Here is a 19143-nt window from a genome sequence, read left to right as displayed (position 1 = left end):
ATAACTGGAATGTATATCTCTATAAACACAGTACTGCTTTAGGGCCTGTGTACACTGAACTTCTTGATGAAGCTAAGGCCTAGTACACACTCAGAAAATCGCTTTCGAAGCAATCATATGATAATCTGATTGTTTGCACACAGCTTTCGTCTAATATTATTTGAAGAGGCGAGCACAGACATTTTTCTGCTACGATACCAGATTGTACAATTTTTGTTTAATCAGTAAAAAATACAATACAATACATACATTACATCACTTCCGGATTTTTTATTCTGTCGTACAAGAATTTTCGTAACCTCTCCTTTCTCAATATAAGACTAGCATGCAAAAAAAAAACCGAACGATCATTCGTCCTATATTCTCATCGTGTGTATGAGGCTTAACCTCTTCATGCCGGCCAAACGTAAATGTGTGGCCTCCCGGTGTCTGGGCCTTGCGTTCTAGTAAAAAACGACATATTTGTCGAGAGTGCGCGCCCTGCACACTCCCAGCACACATGTCCGGTACCCACGGAAAGGTCCCGATCTCCTCTTTCGATTGGGACCTTTCTCGATCATGTGACGTCACGGAGGTCACATGACTCTAAACCCTGCCCCGCCTCCCAGCTTCTGAAACTCTTAAAGGGCCAGGAGGCGCCGGCACGAAGGGGTTAAGGACGACATAACATTGTGCTCCACTCCACAGTGCTGCCGGTGCCCCATATAGACTATCACTCACCATAATGCCGATGACCAACTATCTTTAGTGTGGTCAATAGTGCTTGTGGAGCATTTCCCTGTTTCATCAACGCTAGAAATTCTGAAGGGCCCTCTGCACACTGGTATATACCCTTTCAAGCAGACTATGCAATAAATAGGGATATTTAGTTCACACATATTGTAATACATGCTTAAGCTGGCCAACTGCGTCAAAGTAATCCCTCTATGGCCAGTCCTACTCTGCTCTGCCTACGCAAATGCTACGGTGGACCCTTTAGCACCTGATGGATAAATGCATGCACTAGCTTTTGAAATTTGAGCACAGGTATCTCTTGTTTGTTGTATTGTTGGATCAGTAGCCAGACCTGAACCTTGTAGCTCTCCCCATTGTGTCTTTTCCCCTATGCTAGCATTGTGTCCACAGTAGCACTTGCGTAGGCAGAGCAGAGTAGTACTGGCCATAGAGGGATTACTTTGACGCTGTTGGCCAGCTTAAGCATGTATTGCAATATGTGTGAACTAAATATCCCTATTTGTTGCATATTCTGCTTGAAAGGGTATATACCAGTGTGCAGAGGGTCCTCCAGAATTTCTAGTGTTAATATGTGGTTACACCCCTTTAGCACCTGATGGATAAATGCATGTACTAGCTATTGGGATTTGAGCACAGGGATCTCTTGTTTGTTTCATCAACGCAGCTCCGTTTTGCCAGAAGATGTGCAGCATACACAAAGGTTTCAATTAAAGGGAAGGACAAAAGGAAGATCTCACACTGTAAAAACAGGCACCTGGTGTAAACAGCTTTGTATATGGGGGAAAGACGGCTGCACCCGCTCCAAAACTGGAAGTGGGGTGTGTTCCACCGCCCGGAAGTGACATTGGCGCAAATTGCGTCTTGGCTGTGCAAACCAAGCTTCAACATGTTTCAACCTGATTGTTTGTTCTTAGGAAGTTGGTTTTCTGCCATGCTTGTTACTGGATTTATACCCACTGAGTATTAACCCTTGTTTCTCCAATTAGAATGACACTGGGACGTAAATTGCTGAATACACGTGGTGTTGCACTACCGTTACATTATTGTTAATACATATACAGTACAAGTGACATAACCTTTAATAAAATAAGATTTGAAATTTAAAAATTAATTTAAAACTCAATTATTGTACTCCCTTTTATGTTTTTCATACTGCTGATATCTAGTGGTGGAATAATATATATCGGTTAAATGTTTATTCATTCCTTATATGCTTGAATATTAACCAGTTTCCGGCCGCGCTATAACTGAATGACGGCTACAGCCCAGTCGGCTAGTTCTGGGAGGGCTATGATTGATGGACACAGCTGAAAACAGAGCAAGGTAAAGTGCCAATCACAGTGGCCCTTTACCATGTTATCAGCTGTGTCCAATCACAGCTGATCACAGTGTAAACAGACTTGCCGTTTATAGGCAGTCTTTTCCTTATGTGCTGTGACAGCTTGAGGAAAGGAAAGCTGGTAACCAGCAATTCTCACAAGCACATTTATACCGATAATCAGGGCAACTCTTCTCTCTCCTAGAACAAAACAAGCATTTAACCCGTGCAGTGCCAGCACAGCCCCCACTGCACAGGTAAAAAAAATGTTATTCACGGAATTCTGCTTTAAAAGGTTGCTTCAGAACCTTACTGGGGTCACCTTTTAGTTTTTTAATATACTGTAACTACTCCTCTTTTGTCTGCTGGATAGATCATATTCCTCTTTTCTATCACTCTGATTACTTGCCATTTTTTTTTCATCTTTTTGGTCCTTTTTTTATGTACATGCATTTAGTGTCCTCCTCAACCATTCTTTTGAACACCTCAATATATTGTGTGGAAGATTTTGGGTTAAAAGTGGACATGTTTCGAAGTCCAATATGTACAAATTGTGTAGGTAGTGTTACACTGGTATTCTCTCTTTTTTTTAATATTTTTTTAATGCCTAATTTTCTAATAATTGTAGATCTACAGTATGCAAGCTTCAAACATGTCTTTCTCGTAGGTGCATACGTAAGACCTTGTTCTAACAGTAATAAATCTTCCAGAGTTAACGTTATGTCACTCAAGTGGAAAATGCCTTTGCCTAGTTATTTCGGTTGTTTTTTTCCCTCTTGAAGTAGTTTTACGCTATGAGATCCTCTTCCTGTCATCCTTCCCTTTGAGTGAACCCTTCATGTATGCTGCATATATTCTGGCACAAACGAGCAGTGTTGATCAAACAGGGGAATGCCCCACAAGTGCTACTGACCACACTAGATATATCTGCATATGGTGAGTGATAGTCTATGTGGGGCACCAGCAGCACTGTGGAGTGGAGCACGATGTTAGGTCCATAAGGAGCGCTGGCACTTTTATATTGTTCATTGTAACATTTTTTTCACTTCTGATATTAACCACAATTTATGTATTAGAAATTAATGTGTGTGTGATATGCTTGGTTTACATAAGGTTTTCTATGGTACACTGTGCTTATATAGCACATAATACTAACTGCAGAAGTCACTATAAGTTTTCACTACTATAAGTATCTAGTGCACTGTTTTATGCAAGGCCCAGAGCTATATTTATTTTATTTTGTCACAAACCGTTACATATATCTAGTGAAGTGACTGTACTCAGGTGATACACAGAGATATAACAAATCATCCTACATATGTTGTACCTGTTAATCTGCAGTCTTCTGTTCTCTAAAGCCATTCAAAGTGTGGAATTCATAGAGCTTGTCTGAGCTTTCAGAAAGTAAGGGACAGGGAGCTGAAGTGACACTCTGTGGAGCTCAATGAGAGCTGATTGGAGGGAAGGGACAACCTCCCCCCCCTTCAGACAGCACATAGGAACTGAGCTGTGGCTGTCAACCAGAAGCTGTGTGCTGGAGCTCCCTTCCCTCTCCTGACACTCAGAAGTGACTCACGCTAATAGCAATAGCTATCTGGCAGCAGACAGACATTACATATAGTGCTCTGGATTAAGAAAATTACACACTACAGAGGGATATGTTTTGATCATATTTCATGTAAGAGGTTATCAACCACTTTAAAGGATAAGTTAACCTTTGGGAACATATTACATGTTCCACCTATTTTTAGGGTGGAACATGTAACATGTTCCCATTGCTGCAGCTGCCACTCGCTGCCCCCCTCCCTCTGACAGAAGTACAAGGAAAAGTTACCCCTACTAGCTGTCATATTTTCACAGTGTTCTGTAAATGAATGAACAACAAGTCCCAAAAGATTTAGTGGCTCTTGGCTTGTAGTTCTCAATGAAAAGTGCCGTGGTAGTTCATTGAATAGTCCTGTCAGTATATCTGCTTGCCCATACATCTTGTACGGGTAAGCAGATCTGATGACAGGTCTACAGGAGACCTGCATGGCACCAGTGGTCTGCTAATCGTTGGTGCAATGCTTTACAGGTTCCTGCAGCCAAAAATATAAATGCACTTTTTTACCTGCAAAAAATGTACATTTATTATTTTTGTGCAAAAGGTGAACTTATCCTTTAAGCTCAGAGATAACATTTTTATTCAGACTTGAAAGTATATAAAAAGATATAGTTCTAAATGTTATTCTAGTAACTCAGTGTTTGATCCTGTAATTTCCCAACTCCTAAGAAACTACTTACAGTGCAAAACAAAATGTAAGATCTGAATTAATTTCAAGAACGGACTTAATAGGATGATCAATGACTAAATGAAGTCTGGTTTTGTGGTTTGTCACACTGGCTCCCTCGCACTAGTTGTTCTATACCAATTCTTGACTGTAAGATGGAAATCACATTTCAGTAACTGCATTTTCATTTGTTATTTGACCTACAGCATTATTATTACAAAACAAAACAAAAAAATGATAAATGATGTGGGCAACACCTCTTGGTAACCATGCTTGTTAAAAGTTTGGCAAGTATGAAGAATGCCAAGTCTTACCTGTCGTCGAATGATATCCAAGTTTTCTTTAGCCTGGCAAACTAGGGTGTGTACTTCATGAGAATCATCAATATTCTTCTTTTCTCTGAAAGCATCTCTTATCCTTCTGGTGGCATGGGTTCTGAGAAAGGGAAACAGAATATATCATGTATCACCAGAATTCATAGTTATTTTAGGGGAAAAAAACATTTTTTATATATTAAAAACTACAAATAAAAAAAGAACCAATGGGGTCCCCAAAAGCCACTTTGGTGAGGAGAACAATAAGTCTGAATGTATTTTTTAAGCTTCTACTCTACAAGTCTACCATTCCCTGTGTGTTTCATAAACCGCAAAGTCACTCTTTTGGTATCTTCAAAATAGAGCAAAACTGAGAGCCCAATTGGGCAGAGACAATAGAATACAGGAAGCCAAGCATTGCAAAAGTCTAAAAGTCAGAGACACCATGGAAATCATACTCTGCATAGGATATTATATGACCTACGTCAATGCAAATCTTTGTTTTTCCATTAAAGAGATTCTTCTATAGTAGACTGCACCTTCATGACCTACTCTTTGGTTATAAGGAAGTAGGGATGCACCGATACCCCTTTTTGATCGGCAAGTATGAGTAGCGATACGATCGGTCAAGTATTATTATTATTATACAGTATTTATATAGCGCCAAAGGGTATGCTCAGCGCTGTACAGTAGCATGGGGGACAGAACATGAGACAAGACAGTAACAATACAATACACGAGGGGTTCGAGGGCCCTGCTCTTTCGAGCTTACAGTCTAGGAGGGAGGGGAAGGTGGTACAGTAGGAAATGGCTGTGGGGGATGGAGTGGTGGGAGGAGTGGAGGAGGTTAGTTGTTAGGAGAGGTCAGGTGTTAGGTGAGGTTGGGGTAGGCTTCCCTGAAGAGGAGGGTTTTCAGGGTGCGCCTGAAGGTGAGGAGGGTAGGTGACAGTCTGATGGATTGGGGTAGGGAGTTCCAGAGGATGGGGGAGGTCCTAGAGAAGTCCTGCAATCGGGCATGGGAGGAGGAGACCAGGGAGCTAGAGAGTAGGAGGACCTGTGAGGAGCGGAGGGCACGGGTAGGGTAGTATTTGGGTATCAGGTCAGTTATGTAGTTTGGTACTTGCCGATACAGAGTATCAACACTTTGTGGTGCGAACTGCATAAATACAAAATGTATGCACACAAATTGCACAGCAAAGAAGAGCATGCAATTTGAACAGGAATATGGTGCCATTTCTGTCCAAATCGCATGCGGTTTCCCCACTGTTCCTGTGTGAACCCAGGCTCGTCATACAGGAGTGGTGAAGGAAACCTCCCTACACAGATCCCATGCTGTCACAGAGGAAAAGCGGCTTCATGGGTCTGGGGATTTGAAATCCCCGCGACTTTCTCTCCTACGTAACGGTAGAGCCCACGCCAAGGCAGGAGGTGGCTTTGGTTTTTTGTGTTGTTGGCTGTACGGGCCAGAAGGGGAGTGAGCTGTACGGCTGTGTTCCCTTTCATGTTGTGTTGGTCTAGCCGCTCTTCTTTTCAGGATACATCATTGAAAGGTCTTATATTATCCTTTTTGTGGAGAAACAATACATTCCTTGGAGGAAATTTCTGCTAGAAGCCTGGTTCATTTTATTTGTGGTGAGTGCATAGTGGTGGAGGATTTTCACAGATGTCTTCTCTTCATGGATGTCACCTCACTCTATGACTGCGGTTCATAATATTTGTGGATGCAGTCATATTATCAAGGAGCACTTTATGCATTGAAGGACACTTGATTGTGGACTTTTATATTATTTGATTTTCAGTATTATTTATTTAAGATTGATATGGTTTTTGAGATGTGATAACACATAGTGGTTGCTAAGCACATTAGATAGTATATTAGTTGTTTTCTTATTACATAACACAGCACCTTTATTTATTTTGTTTATTGTGGATGGAGTGGGTTCACCATTTGTACTAGCTGCTTTTTAGTTGGTTTCTCTTAGTGCTCACTTTAACCCCTTCACGCCGGCGCCTCACGGCCCTTTAAGAATTTCAGAAGCCGGGAGGCGGGGCGGGGTTTAGAGTCATGTGACCGAAAGGTCCCGATCGAAAGAGGAGATCGGGACCTTTCCGTGAGTATCGGACATGTGTGCTGGGAGGGCGCAGGGCGCGCACTCTTGGCACATATGTCCTTTTTTAATAGAACGAAAACTGTGCGGCCGCTCGGCGTCTAGGCCCAGACGCCGGAAGGGCCGCACATTTGCGTTCAGCCAGCGTGAAGAGGTTAAATTTGTTTTTTCTGTTTATAGAAGTACCATGCAATGCGGTTGCAGTGAGTTTCCAGAAGTTGTACATGCACTACTTTTGGTGCGGTGCAGTGCGACTTGAACCCGATGAAAATCCATGCGCTCAAATCGCACCACACCGCAAGTGAATTGCATAGGAACACGTAGCACGTTCCTGTGCAATTACAAATATGAACCGGCCCTTAATTTTGCCTTATCACCTGAAAGTACACGACAGTACTTCTAATAGATGATAAAAAATAAGTTACTGCTTGTAGCACTCTTTCAATACAAGAACTGAAGCAAGCCACCTAAACACTGTGCAATACTGTACATTGGGTTTCCTGCCAGCCAGTTATGGCACCAGATCAAACCTTTATCACAAGATTATCCAAAAGAAACTGAAAATGAACAGGAAATAAGGATGTTTCACATCTTTGCTGGTTATTAAACCACATTTATTTTTTATCAGGAAATATAGTAACTTTCAAAATATACAATGAGATAGCATTTGGCATGGCAGGTAATGGCTGCTTATAACCTATAAAATTCTGCTGATATAACCAATTAAAGGGGCACTCCATGTGAACTTCATAATCCTCAGACTAATCAATGTTTAAAGCTCCTCTCCTGTATTGAAAATACTTGTCTCATTTCACGGCACACTGTAAGGTTTTCACAGTATACATTAAAAACAGCATTAAGTCAAACAGAGCTCACCTCATTTCCGAGCAGACAGCCAGCATCATCTAGTGCTTTCTTCCCCAGCCACACTATTCCTGGCCCTACTCTTTCATTTATTGGATTTCAATTCTTCAATCACAGAGGCTAAACATCCCATGTGGACATTATCCACTGTGGTTTAAAGGGCAGAGAGATCTTGAGTAGAGTACCAAGGCACAGGAGCTGCCTGAGTTGCATAGAGATGCACAGAGATCCAGTGATGATACCACTGGGTCTAAAATAAGGTGTGTAATAAAAACAAAAAGGTTTTGTTTAAAGATTTGTATAGATATATATATATATAGATATATATATCTATATATCAGTGCTAAGATCATTGGTTTGAATCCCAACCATGGCACCACGTGACTGGAGTTTGCATGTTCTCCCTGTGCCTACGTGGGTTTCCTCCGGGTACTCCAGTTTCCTCCCACTTTCTCAAAAGACATGCTGGTACGTTAATTGGATCCTGTCTAAATCAGCCCTATTATATGTATGTATATAAGTTAGTGACCTTAGATTGTACGACCCTTGAGGGTCAGGGACAAGTACAGTCCTGCAGCAGCAACCACCAGCACAAAAATGAACCTAGTTTAAATGTAAAATATAATTAAACAATCAGTAGACCCACAGATTTCACAACAGAATTGGATTATAAATTTAACAGCCTTTATCTTTGGATATGTTGATTGTTTTGACAAGCAGTTTTCACCTAAGCTATCTCTGATTATGTGCTTTTTTTTGCTCTTATGATCAACGGATTGTTCAGGTCTGAGACAGGTTTACTTTAAGATGTTTCTCGACAGAGCCATGACAAAATACCAGCTGTCAGCCTTACTGTCAGAGATCCAATCAGAAACTATTTTTGTTACAAAGGGATTGTCTCTAGAAAGTCTATAGACACCTGGCACACAATTTTATAATTTTTCCAAGTAGCAAAAGTTAGTATTTGGGAATGTTTGGCTAAAAAGTTAAATATCTTGACAATCATAATAAACAAAAAAAAAGAAATCGTAATTGAGAATACAATTTTCAATCATTTTCTAACAGCTGATAAAAAAAACAACAAAAAGGGGGATCACAAAGAGTAATCTTTCCTTCAAGTTTATCCAGTCAATTATCTTTGATCCAATGTATTAAGATAACATCAAAGACAGTCATTTTTAGTTTGTAAAAAAATAAAAGGGGGAGAATGACAGATGTGCCCATTAGATGGTGCTAAACAGCCTCCAGGATGTCTTCTATGGGATCATTGACATTTTCCAGACACAGCTCATAAATAATGCATATTTAGTCCCAGGGATCGTGCTGGCTGTGGTGTGCCACCCTGCTGCCATGCACCAGCAGATGGTGTGTGCTTTTAATTAGGGCCCGTTCACCTAGAATGTGACATGGGGGTGTATTGTTAATAGAATTTATTAAATATGGAAGCTTACTCATTAAACAGCTGGTACCCAAGGATGGTATTTATTGTTCTTGGGAAGAGAAACATTCTTAGCATCTATTGTAAAAGGTAGTGGTGATGCTAAGGCGAATTCATTGTCTGCCTTTAATTGAAAGAAAATTGTGCTGGTACGGAAAGGAAACAATCACGACTGACACGGAAAATAATAATTAACTTGGCTGATGTTGATGATCTGCATCATGTATCTAAGCACCACATAATGATATTCACTAATCAAAGTTGCATTTATCACTTCCATAAACGGACAAAATTGTCAAATGATTCAAGCAATGTAAAATGCGGTGTAGTTAAAAAACAAACTATCTTTTTATGATCACTTTTTAGATTTTGGCAGTTCCCCACTACAAAAATACCACTCTAATAAACTGAAAGAAGCCTTAGAAGCTGTGTGATAGGAAACAGAGCTAGCTGTATGTGAAGCCTTTTGCTATGCACATAGAGGTTCTGGATTCAGAAATTCATCCAGGTCTATGTAAAAATCCCTCAATTGACCTCCATGTCAAAGAAGGGGATGGATCCTCCCAAGGGAGCAATACAAGAGAGGCTGGTATACACCAGTATGGGAAAAGGATTGCTTGATACATTCCAGGCTAGTGCTCCCACATCCCTGGTTAAATAAAAAAAACAAGGAGTAAAAAAACATATGCTGATCAGAATGGCTCGATGCACAAATAAACTCAATGAAGCATTGGTTCTGTTGTACAATATATCAGGTAAACAGTAAGGCAGACTTCAGCTTCTGTCTTCACCTGACATAGTATAAAAGATATAACTAAAGGTTCTATTTATAACACATTTGTTACACAAATGTCAGAAGTATTTGTGTAAGCTGAATGAAATGTTGCTTTTTTCTAAGAGATTAAAATGATATAAAAGGCATTTTTTTAAAATAACAAACATGTTATACTTACTGCTCTGTGCAATGGTTCTGCACAGAACACCTCTTCTTGGGTCCCCTGACCGCGCTCCTGACCCTCCCTCCTGTCAAGTGCCCCCAGACTTGCTCCTGAGCCACTGCTCTGCATGTCCATTCACAAACAGAGCAGTGGCTTGGCCCTGCCCCCTCTCTTTCCTCATAGGCTGTAGTTGGTAGCAGCGGGAGCCAACAGCCAATGAGGAGAGACAGTCCTCGGAAAACTGAGGCTCTCATGCACATCATTTGATAGCGATGGGGCTCAGGTATTAGGGGGGACTGGGCAGCTGCTGCACATAGGTGGTTTTTACCTTCATGCACAGAATGCATAAAGGTAAAAAACCTTGAGCCTTAACAACCACTTTAATTCCTGTATCATTAGCTCGGCCCAGTTGCAAAAAATTCTAGTTTTCTCATGCAGGTCTTTCACAAAACTATACTGCATTTTGGTCACTAGATGGGGCCAACTATACAGGCATTAATCTCTTAGAAAAATAACAATTTCCAATTTTGTTCAGTTAGAACGACTGCTTCTGATATTCATGCAGCAAATGTTTTCTAAATAGATCTCTATGTATCTGCATGCCACACTCCTTAATGTAGTCACTTTATTAGTTAGGTTATTATTTTTATCATTTACCTAAAAGTTATTTTTGATTCAAGGTTCACAAGTAAACTTTTTGCTTATTCCACATTATGAATCTTGAATTTCATAAAGACGGTAATAATTCCTTAAAGTCTACGTTAAGTAAGTTAATTATTTTGTAAAATCAACACAAAGGATGGGAGTTACATTGAATGTTAGTTTAAATCTTTAATCCCCAAGATTGCAATTGTGGGGGTATGGGGGGCAGAGGACTGAGGCATTCAACTAAGACAGCAACCACAAGCACAACGCACACTCATTCTCATTAAAAGCAAGTATCATCCCTTGTGCCAATTAAAAAAAAAAAAAAAAGCTTTTTTTTAAAGGGGTAATTTCTATCTCAAGGATTGTAATTAGTAATTCCTCAAATTATCCTCTAATGCGGACATTGAAGGCAATATGTTGAATTAAAAGACACACACTTTATTACTAACATGCCATTGGCCATGCCTCTGGGGTGATCGCCTGCCTGTGATAGCATGGAAAGATGCCTGGTCTTATGAGATTCTTTGTACATGTAATGTGAATTATCTCATGTCTTTGCTGAAAATTAAACACAGCATCTTTTGAAAGGTTTTGTAAAATCTGCATGTGAATAGAAACAAGTCTTAAATAATGTCTGTAATTACAGAGTGGAATTATGTCCCTGAGTAAAGAAATCCGAAGAGTGTTGGGATTCTCAGTCCATGGATAGAACCAACAATCAAGTTCTTAGGGCTGTGTGGTCTAAAACTAGTTACTGAGAATACTGCTCACATTTTATCTATGATTGGTTATCTTTTATGTTTTGTTTTTTTTTGTTCTGGTTATGAACAAAATGTATTTTAGGAGAAACTGATTTTATGTGTCAGTAATAAAATATGCCTTTTTTAAATTCAAAATAATAAATTTGATTACCTTTCTCATTAGAGGATAATGTGAGGAACTGTTCACATATAACAGGGATAGTGACAACCACACTCACAGCCACAATGACTCTATTTGAAGGGTTGTCATAAGTATTTCTTAACCACCTCCCATCCGGCCGTTGTATATAAACGGCAGGATGGTGGTAATGCAGGGTCGGGTGGCCGTTTATAAACGGTCTCCCCACCCCCTGCTTGTGTGCGCTCCCTAGGAACGCACAGCACCGCGGTCCGGTGCCCACTGTGTCCGGAGGACACCGATCGTCATACGGGACCTCTGTGCGAGGTGCCAATCAGTGATCACATGCAGAATAGTAAGCAAGATGTCACTTCTGACATCATTGCTTACTATGTGTGAAATCTGTGAATGATCACAGAGGTCACATCATACAAGGCTATTCACAACAGCCTTGTACCATGTGACAAGCTGTGACCAATCACAGCTCACACAGTAGTTCTCAATGGCTGGAAGAATGCAGCCAGAGAGAAGGAGAAATGATTGCTTTTACAGCCTTTATAGGTGTAAAAGCAATCAGTGTAAAAGAAAAAAATCTTCATCACCCCCCACAAGTAGTACAGTGTCACCATGGTGACACTGTACTGCTAGGGTGACAGTATGTAAAAAAAAATAAAAAAACAAATTAATATAAAAAAATAAAATAAAAATGTAAAAAGAAAATGTTTAAAAATTATAATTTTTGGTTATAAACGAATTTGGGTTTTTTTTTTCTACTAAAAAGATAACAGAATAAATTTTGGCCAAGATTTATAATGATATATTATTTATTTGCAAAATTTTATAAGAAAAACACTTTTTTTCAAAATTTTTGGACCTTTTCATTTACATAGCAAAAAAAAATAAAAATCCCAGTGGTGAATAAATACCACCAAAATAAAGCTTTATCTGCCTGGACAGAAAGGGGGTAAAAGTGTCCGGACTTGAAAGTGGTTAATAAGATATAATAAGTTAGTCTACAAGCTTTCCATAGGCATCAGATCAGGGAGCTGTTGCTCATGAACATCACTCAAACTTAGAGTAGTCAGTTCTGCCAGCAGAGAGGGTAAGAGGATGGTTTAGTTTATTCGGGAGAAAGATTAGCAATGTCTGTTTACTTGTTCCCCAGCAACTACAGAAGGCCAGTAACATCAAGGACAGCCCACAGACTTTACATTTTCCACCAGTTTGGCAGAAAATGCCAGGATAGGTCAATTTCATCTGATGTATATTGGTAGCAGTACAACAATTCTAATATTTGACTGATTTACCAAAAGTATGGCTACAGCTTTTTTTTTAAATAACATACATGTTATACTTACCTACTCTGTGCAATGGTTTTGCACAGAGAAGCCCCAATCCTCTTCTTATTGGGTCCCCCGCTGGAGGTCCTGGCTCTTCCTCCCTGTCAAGTGCCCCCAATAGTAAGGCTCTTGTTATGCTTGCTTCTGAGCCGTGCTCTTGTGAATGGACATTGTCCATTCACACAAGGAGAGCAGCTTGGACCCCATGCTCTCTCTTCTCATTGGCTCACTGGCTGTGATTGACAGCAGGAGCCAATGGCTCTCACTTCAGTGTGAGCCAATGAGGGAAGAGAGTCACAGGAGAGCCGGTGCTCTCAAGCACATCATTGGATTGAGATGAGGCTCAGGTAAGTAGAAGGGGGGGGGCGCTGGGGAATGAGCTGAACACAGAAGGTTTTTTGCCTTAAAGTAGGGTTGTCAAACTGGCGGCCCTCCATCATGCCTCTGCGACTCAAGCTTGTACCTGTCAATCTTGCAATGCCTCATGGGACTTGTAGTTTGGCAACAGCTGGAGGGCTGCCAGTTTGACACCCATGCCTTAATGCATAGACTGCATTAAGGTGAAAAACCTTCCACATTTAGAACCGAATTGATGCCTTCTTTTCAAAGAGTCTCGAATCAGGGGATACTCCATTATGTAAACACATGCTTTAGCTTGCCTTCTGGGCCTGCTGTCCATCAAAAATTTGGGTAAAAACAATACACAGGGGGTGAGAAATGAGGGATAAGACTGTATATAACAGAGAACTCCATGAGCTCTGAAGAAGGCTGACCTAACCTCTATAGACCTCTTGAAGTGACTGTTATACCATTCAACATCTGGTTTATTAAAGAGAATGGGTAGTAAGTGTCTACAAAATGTCCATATTTATTACCATAATACCTAAAAATAAACGAATAAAAATTAGGTTTGTGGTTGTAAATACGAAATTTTTCAAATGAATATTATGTAGTCTTTTGTCCAGCTAACAGGTAGAACTCCTGTCTCCTTTTCATATCTTTGACACATCACAGCCTGTCATTAAACATTTTGTTTACATGATCCATAGCTCAGACAGCAATTTGTATAATGAAGTGGTTGACTCATTCGCAGTTACTAATTCCCTATCAGACAAGAAAGCCTCAAAGTAGACTTTATCATATTGACCCCAAACCATTGTAGTCTCTCTTTTAAAGGATACTTTAAGAAAGGTAAATATTAAACTAATCATTTTCGCATGCACATCTAAAATAAATACAAAAAGAACATAGCTTCCCTTTAAATGTATGCATGCAATTAACACTGTCTTTTCTTTAATTAGTTATTGCTACAATAAAAGCTGCCCAGACATCGATTCCTAAATACAGGCCCCATTAGGCTACATTAAAAAGCTTCAACTGCAGGAATAGGATCATTGTTTAATTATTCCAAGAAAAAATGTGGGAAGATAGTACACGCAAGTCATTAGAGGCAGAAACAAAGAAAGCGTTCAGTCAGCCACCTATTGGAGTGGGAGGGATAATAATGTTAAAATAATGTTGAAAAATGGCTGAAGGTGAAAGATGAAGAGAAGCAGATGGATTTCCAATTTGTGACATGATAATCAGGAGAAGGTAACAGTGATCCTCCTGAATCATCAACGTCTAATAGATGAACCAGTAAAAGAAACAAGTTAATGGCTTTACGGATCAGAGGGGAAACATAAAAGCACTGGAAGGGCAAGGGGACAAGATGTGCTGAGCAGTAATAAACAATCAAGAGCAGCAGGAGGTCTTGCTATTCAAGTGCCTGTGCTGATTTGATAAGTGTATGTCATGAGTACTCAGGAGTATAACAGAATATATCCTATTACAAGGGGAAAACCTTGGGTTCAACTGCATAGTTTATCTCCAATCACCAATATTTTTTTTTTTTTTTTTTGGCGAACAAATAATTTTAAATTTAAATATTTTTAAAAGTAAATTCAGGTTGATCCAATATCCAAATACTCATTCACAAAAATGATTAGTATTCACTAAGCTTCACAGAATAAGTAAATAATTAATGGTTTATAGACAAATTCTCCTTCTTTATTCAATACTTGGCTTGCAATACTTCTTGCTACTGCCACCAAGATCTATAAAGAGGTTATAAGGTATGTCTGAACAGCCTGGCAGTATATCAACCTCAGAGTGTGCATTTGATGAATGCTTCAGTGACGTAGATTGGTGGCAGCCCTGTTCATTCTCACAAATTAGCGGGACATCAGATTTTCCAGGCTCAAATTAACTTTTTACTCTGAAAAGATTGAATGGCCTGCAGCCATGAGTGAATGTATCCTAAAAATATTGTAGTTTTTGGACTTCCATGATCATTAGATCTTGAAGAGCAATTAAACGCCAAAACAAAAAAAGGTTATATATTCTAGCTTACCAATCCTTAAATGTGGTGGCTACATTAGTTTTCTTTTCCCTTTCTTTTCAACTGGTGATTCAGCCAGTAAAATACTTTCTGTCCTATGGTGTCTCTACTCTGGTTGGAGAAGCAATAGAGACACCTTTGGACAGCAGCATTGTAAGTCTGGGGATAGGGAAGTGTTAAATGCGCTAGAAAATTTAGATGGACTTGACTAAAAAATTAAACCTGTACTCCTGCTAACACTTTTTAAGCAGTTACAGCAACCTTTCTTTTAGTTTGGGTAAAGCACAGTGGCTAAATGGTTAGCACTTCCGCCTGGCAGTACTAGCGTCGTTGGTTTGAATCCCAACCATGGCACCACCTGCCTGGAGTTTGCATGTTCTCCCTATGCCTGCGTGGGTTTCCTCCGGGTACTCTGGTTTCCTCCCACACTCCAAAGACATGCTGGTAGGTGAATTGGCTCCTGTCTAAATTGGCCCTAGTATGTGTATGTATGAATATGAGTTAGGGACCTTAGATTGTACGCCCCTTGAGGGTTAAGGACTGATGTGAATGTTTAATATATATGTAAAGAGCTGCGTAAATTGATGGAGCTATATAAGTACCTGAAATAAATAAATAATAAAGGTTTTACACAAATTAATACAACCTAACATTGTGAGCACGTTCCAGTTTGACAGATGTGCAAGAGTGGATGTGTGGCCCCTAATGCACAGTATCTGTGTTCAGGGGTGCCTACCCGCCCCTGCCCACCTGTCAAATTTAGAATGTGCAGCTGTGTCCATACAGCCTCTGTACCCCCTCATTAACATAGGCTATCTGCATGCAGCACTAGGTGCCTCCAGCCACATAAATGGCTCATTCATTCTGTATGAGCCTCAGAGCCCATGTGAATGAAGCTTTAAAGGAAGTTGAAAAAAAACAGACTTTCTGGTGGAATCAATGACTGAAAACAAAGAAAAGTAAAATCCCGAAATAAAAAGAAAAAAAAAACAGCGACTACATCAAAGAACTAGTAAGCTAAAACATTATATATTTTTGGTTTTAGGTTTAATACTGTTTAAAGCCATTTACTATTATAGAGGGTAAAATGAAGTCCTCAATCTGACACCATTCTTTTAAATTTTGAGATTTGATATTTTAGTAACAATTACATTTAGGTTACACTACTCACATAGAGTGAATTTGGTGGTTTAGAAAGAATTTTGCCAGCAAAATTGTTAAACAATCATGTACATAAACACGCTTACAACAGATTTGTTAGAAGGCAAATACCTGAAAGCACCCTCCACTAAGGCAAGAATAAATTGCTGATCCAGTACAGTCCCATTTTCTCATTTGTTGCTACACATCTTTAAAACATTTGTTCCCCATTACTTCAGTTCAACAATTTCCTTATATAAGACACAACATAAAAGTTTAGATGAGGTCTACCACTACTGTTTGAAGAAACCTCAATCATTCTCCGCTAGTAACCTGAAGTCATTGGTTTTTGCAGGCCAAGTTAGAAGGATCAAAAAAGTAGAGATACTTTCCCTTGCTTTTCTTCATGTTATAGGTCCTCCTTACACATTTGGGGTAACAAAAGTGCTTGCAAAAAACAAAACAAAACAAAGAACTTTTCTATTTCAATTGAATGGCACTACGCTTTTTGCAGTATTTTAGATCTGAATAATTGCAGACCTTAAAATTAGGCATATTATGGCAAAGATATTTATCTAAGTGGAACGTTTAGGATTCCTACAAAAGTCTTCTCCCAAAATCTTCTTTTTAGTTTAAATCAAATCCACGGGGAATTCGAAAATAGTCTCTTTTTTCAACTCTACACATACAAACATGTACGGACATGTTGCTCCTCCTGGATGCTTGTTGTTCCTTAGACTGCCTCCAAGAAACCCTCAACAGCTTCGCAAAAAAGCATATTTGGGTGTCCTTTCCTTGTACATCAGAGAAAGATGGTGTAAATATAGATGCTATATTGTCCACAATTCTCGACTGACCAAAAAAGGGGTTTCACCCACCCACATCTTGTCATATGAGAACACCCAATAGTCTCATGAAGCCCCTTTGAGACACCTCCCCACCAGCACTGACCCCAGAAAAAGATGCCAGGATTGAAATTATCCTGCCTGGTAAAATACATTGCACTGTTAGACAACAGAAAGTCCAGTCAACTTCTGCCTCTACAATCAGAGGAGAAGAGGCTTTCTTATCTCCTTACTTGTAGGGGTCATGAGCCAAAAGGCAAGGATCTTCCATGCAGTCCATCAGGCCATGGACAACTATGCTTGTCATCAAACATTTCCAGGGAAGGTTTCCAAATAGAAAGAGAATGCATCTTGCCGAGTCTGTGCCGAAGTGAAAGCAACCAGAAGGACCATCTTGAACGTGATATTGGCTGATAACAAAGTCCACTAGAAAGTTTAGATCTCAGTTCAGATGAACTGCCAAAATTTAAGTCAGATGACGGCTTGTCAAAACCAGAATTTTTATTTACAGATGTTGATGGACTTCACTCTTTGCATGAAATTCTAAAAGAGAATCTCAACATGATGGGCTAGAATCTGTTACTGAAAAGACTTCTACTAAAGTCTGAAACTCTCAAAAGTTGAAGGGTTTTGAACTTATCCTTTTCTCACAGGAACCTTGAGCCATCAAACTGGCCAGGTGTGCTACCCAACCCTTAAGTACTAGCACCTTTTTTTTAAATGAATAAAGAGCATAGAAGAAAGCACTTTGGACAGACTTCATTGGTTTTGCCATAAACAAAGCCTTCTTTTGACCTGTACTAATAGTGGGAATATGCAGAATGGTCTAAGTGCCTAAGAAGGGAAGCTGAAGTCTAAACAAGCCCACTGAACTGTGTGAATAAGGTCATCAGCCCAATTGCCACCATAATCATCTGAACGGAGCCTGTCAGATCAAACTGTAATTTCAATAAAGTGTATTCTAGTCTTGATTTTTTTCCCCCAAAATTAATACATCTTTTGCATTTACATGTCTAGTATATAACCAGAAAGATGATCTTCTGCATGGTGGAGGGATTGGATTATTTCACACTGTGGCAAACAAAATAAGTTTTGTAATCTCTGTTCTATGCACCAACAAGACCATTGCAGATGAAGAGAAAGAGGGATTGCGTTCATCACATTTATGCACAGGAGACATATGGATTTAGGGTACACCTTATTTTATTAAAATTAAAGTGCAGGAAGGAATGCAAAGGGAGCAATGACACTAAAGGTATGTTTTATTTTTAAAACCTTCCAGGTTTTTCTTTTTTTAGCTACTAAACCTTGGTTTCTGGACCTCAAAGGAAATGCTTGTTAAAAGATTTTACCTAACTGAAAAACGCACTTTTTTCTCATTTTTGCTGTTCAATTTGAACTAAGTAAAACATAACAGAAAGAAATCCAGTTTTAAAGACGAGTCCCCTGTGTAAGCTTTAAAGTGGTATTAAACCCCCCCCCCAAAAAAAAGAAAATACTTAGATGTGGTGGCTGTATTTTTTTTTTTTTTTTAAAGTGGTTCTAAAGGCTCATGGTTATTTATGTTCATGTATTCTGTGCATGAAGGTAACCCCCCCCCCATCCTTACATGAGCCTCCTCTGATTTAGAGATGTTTATGATAGCCTCGGCTGCATGGGGACTCTCCCTCCTCATTGGCTGAGACAACAGCAGGAGCCCGTTGGCTCCAGTAAGCCAAACAGGAGAGAGCTGGGGGCGGGGCTGATCCACAGCTCTATGTTTCTTATGGACCCATAGAGTAGTAACTAGGGAGCAAGCATGCATTGGTGCCCCCAGGACACGCAGATTTCCCTGGTAGCACTGCTCAAGGGGGAGGAGCCAGGAGTGGCGAAGGAGGACCCGAAAAGAAGAGGATCGGGGCAGCTCTATGCAAAACCACTGCACAG

General features: G+C 39.8%; 1 protein-coding gene across 2 annotated transcripts in view; it reads right to left on the bottom strand.

The window, feature by feature from the left end:
- LYRM4 (LYR motif containing 4) overlaps nt 1-19143 on the bottom strand; it is a 193477-nt gene that overhangs the window by 165257 nt on the left and 9077 nt on the right. For both annotated transcript variants that reach the window (XM_089682203.1, XM_089682202.1), the window contains exon 3: nt 4638-4758. In XM_089682203.1, coding sequence (XP_089538329.1) covers nt 4638-4758 — 121 coding nt within the window. The remainder of the gene's footprint in view (nt 1-4637; nt 4759-19143) is intronic.

Source organism: Staurois parvus, unplaced genomic scaffold, assembly GCF_062004578.1.
Source record: "Staurois parvus isolate SC_StPar_1 unplaced genomic scaffold, SC_StPar_1.0 ptg000287l, whole genome shotgun sequence".
NCBI classification, from domain to species: domain Eukaryota; kingdom Metazoa; phylum Chordata; class Amphibia; order Anura; family Ranidae; genus Staurois; species Staurois parvus.
Note: the sequence above shows the minus strand (reverse complement) of the source record. Positions and strands in the feature narration are given on the sequence as shown.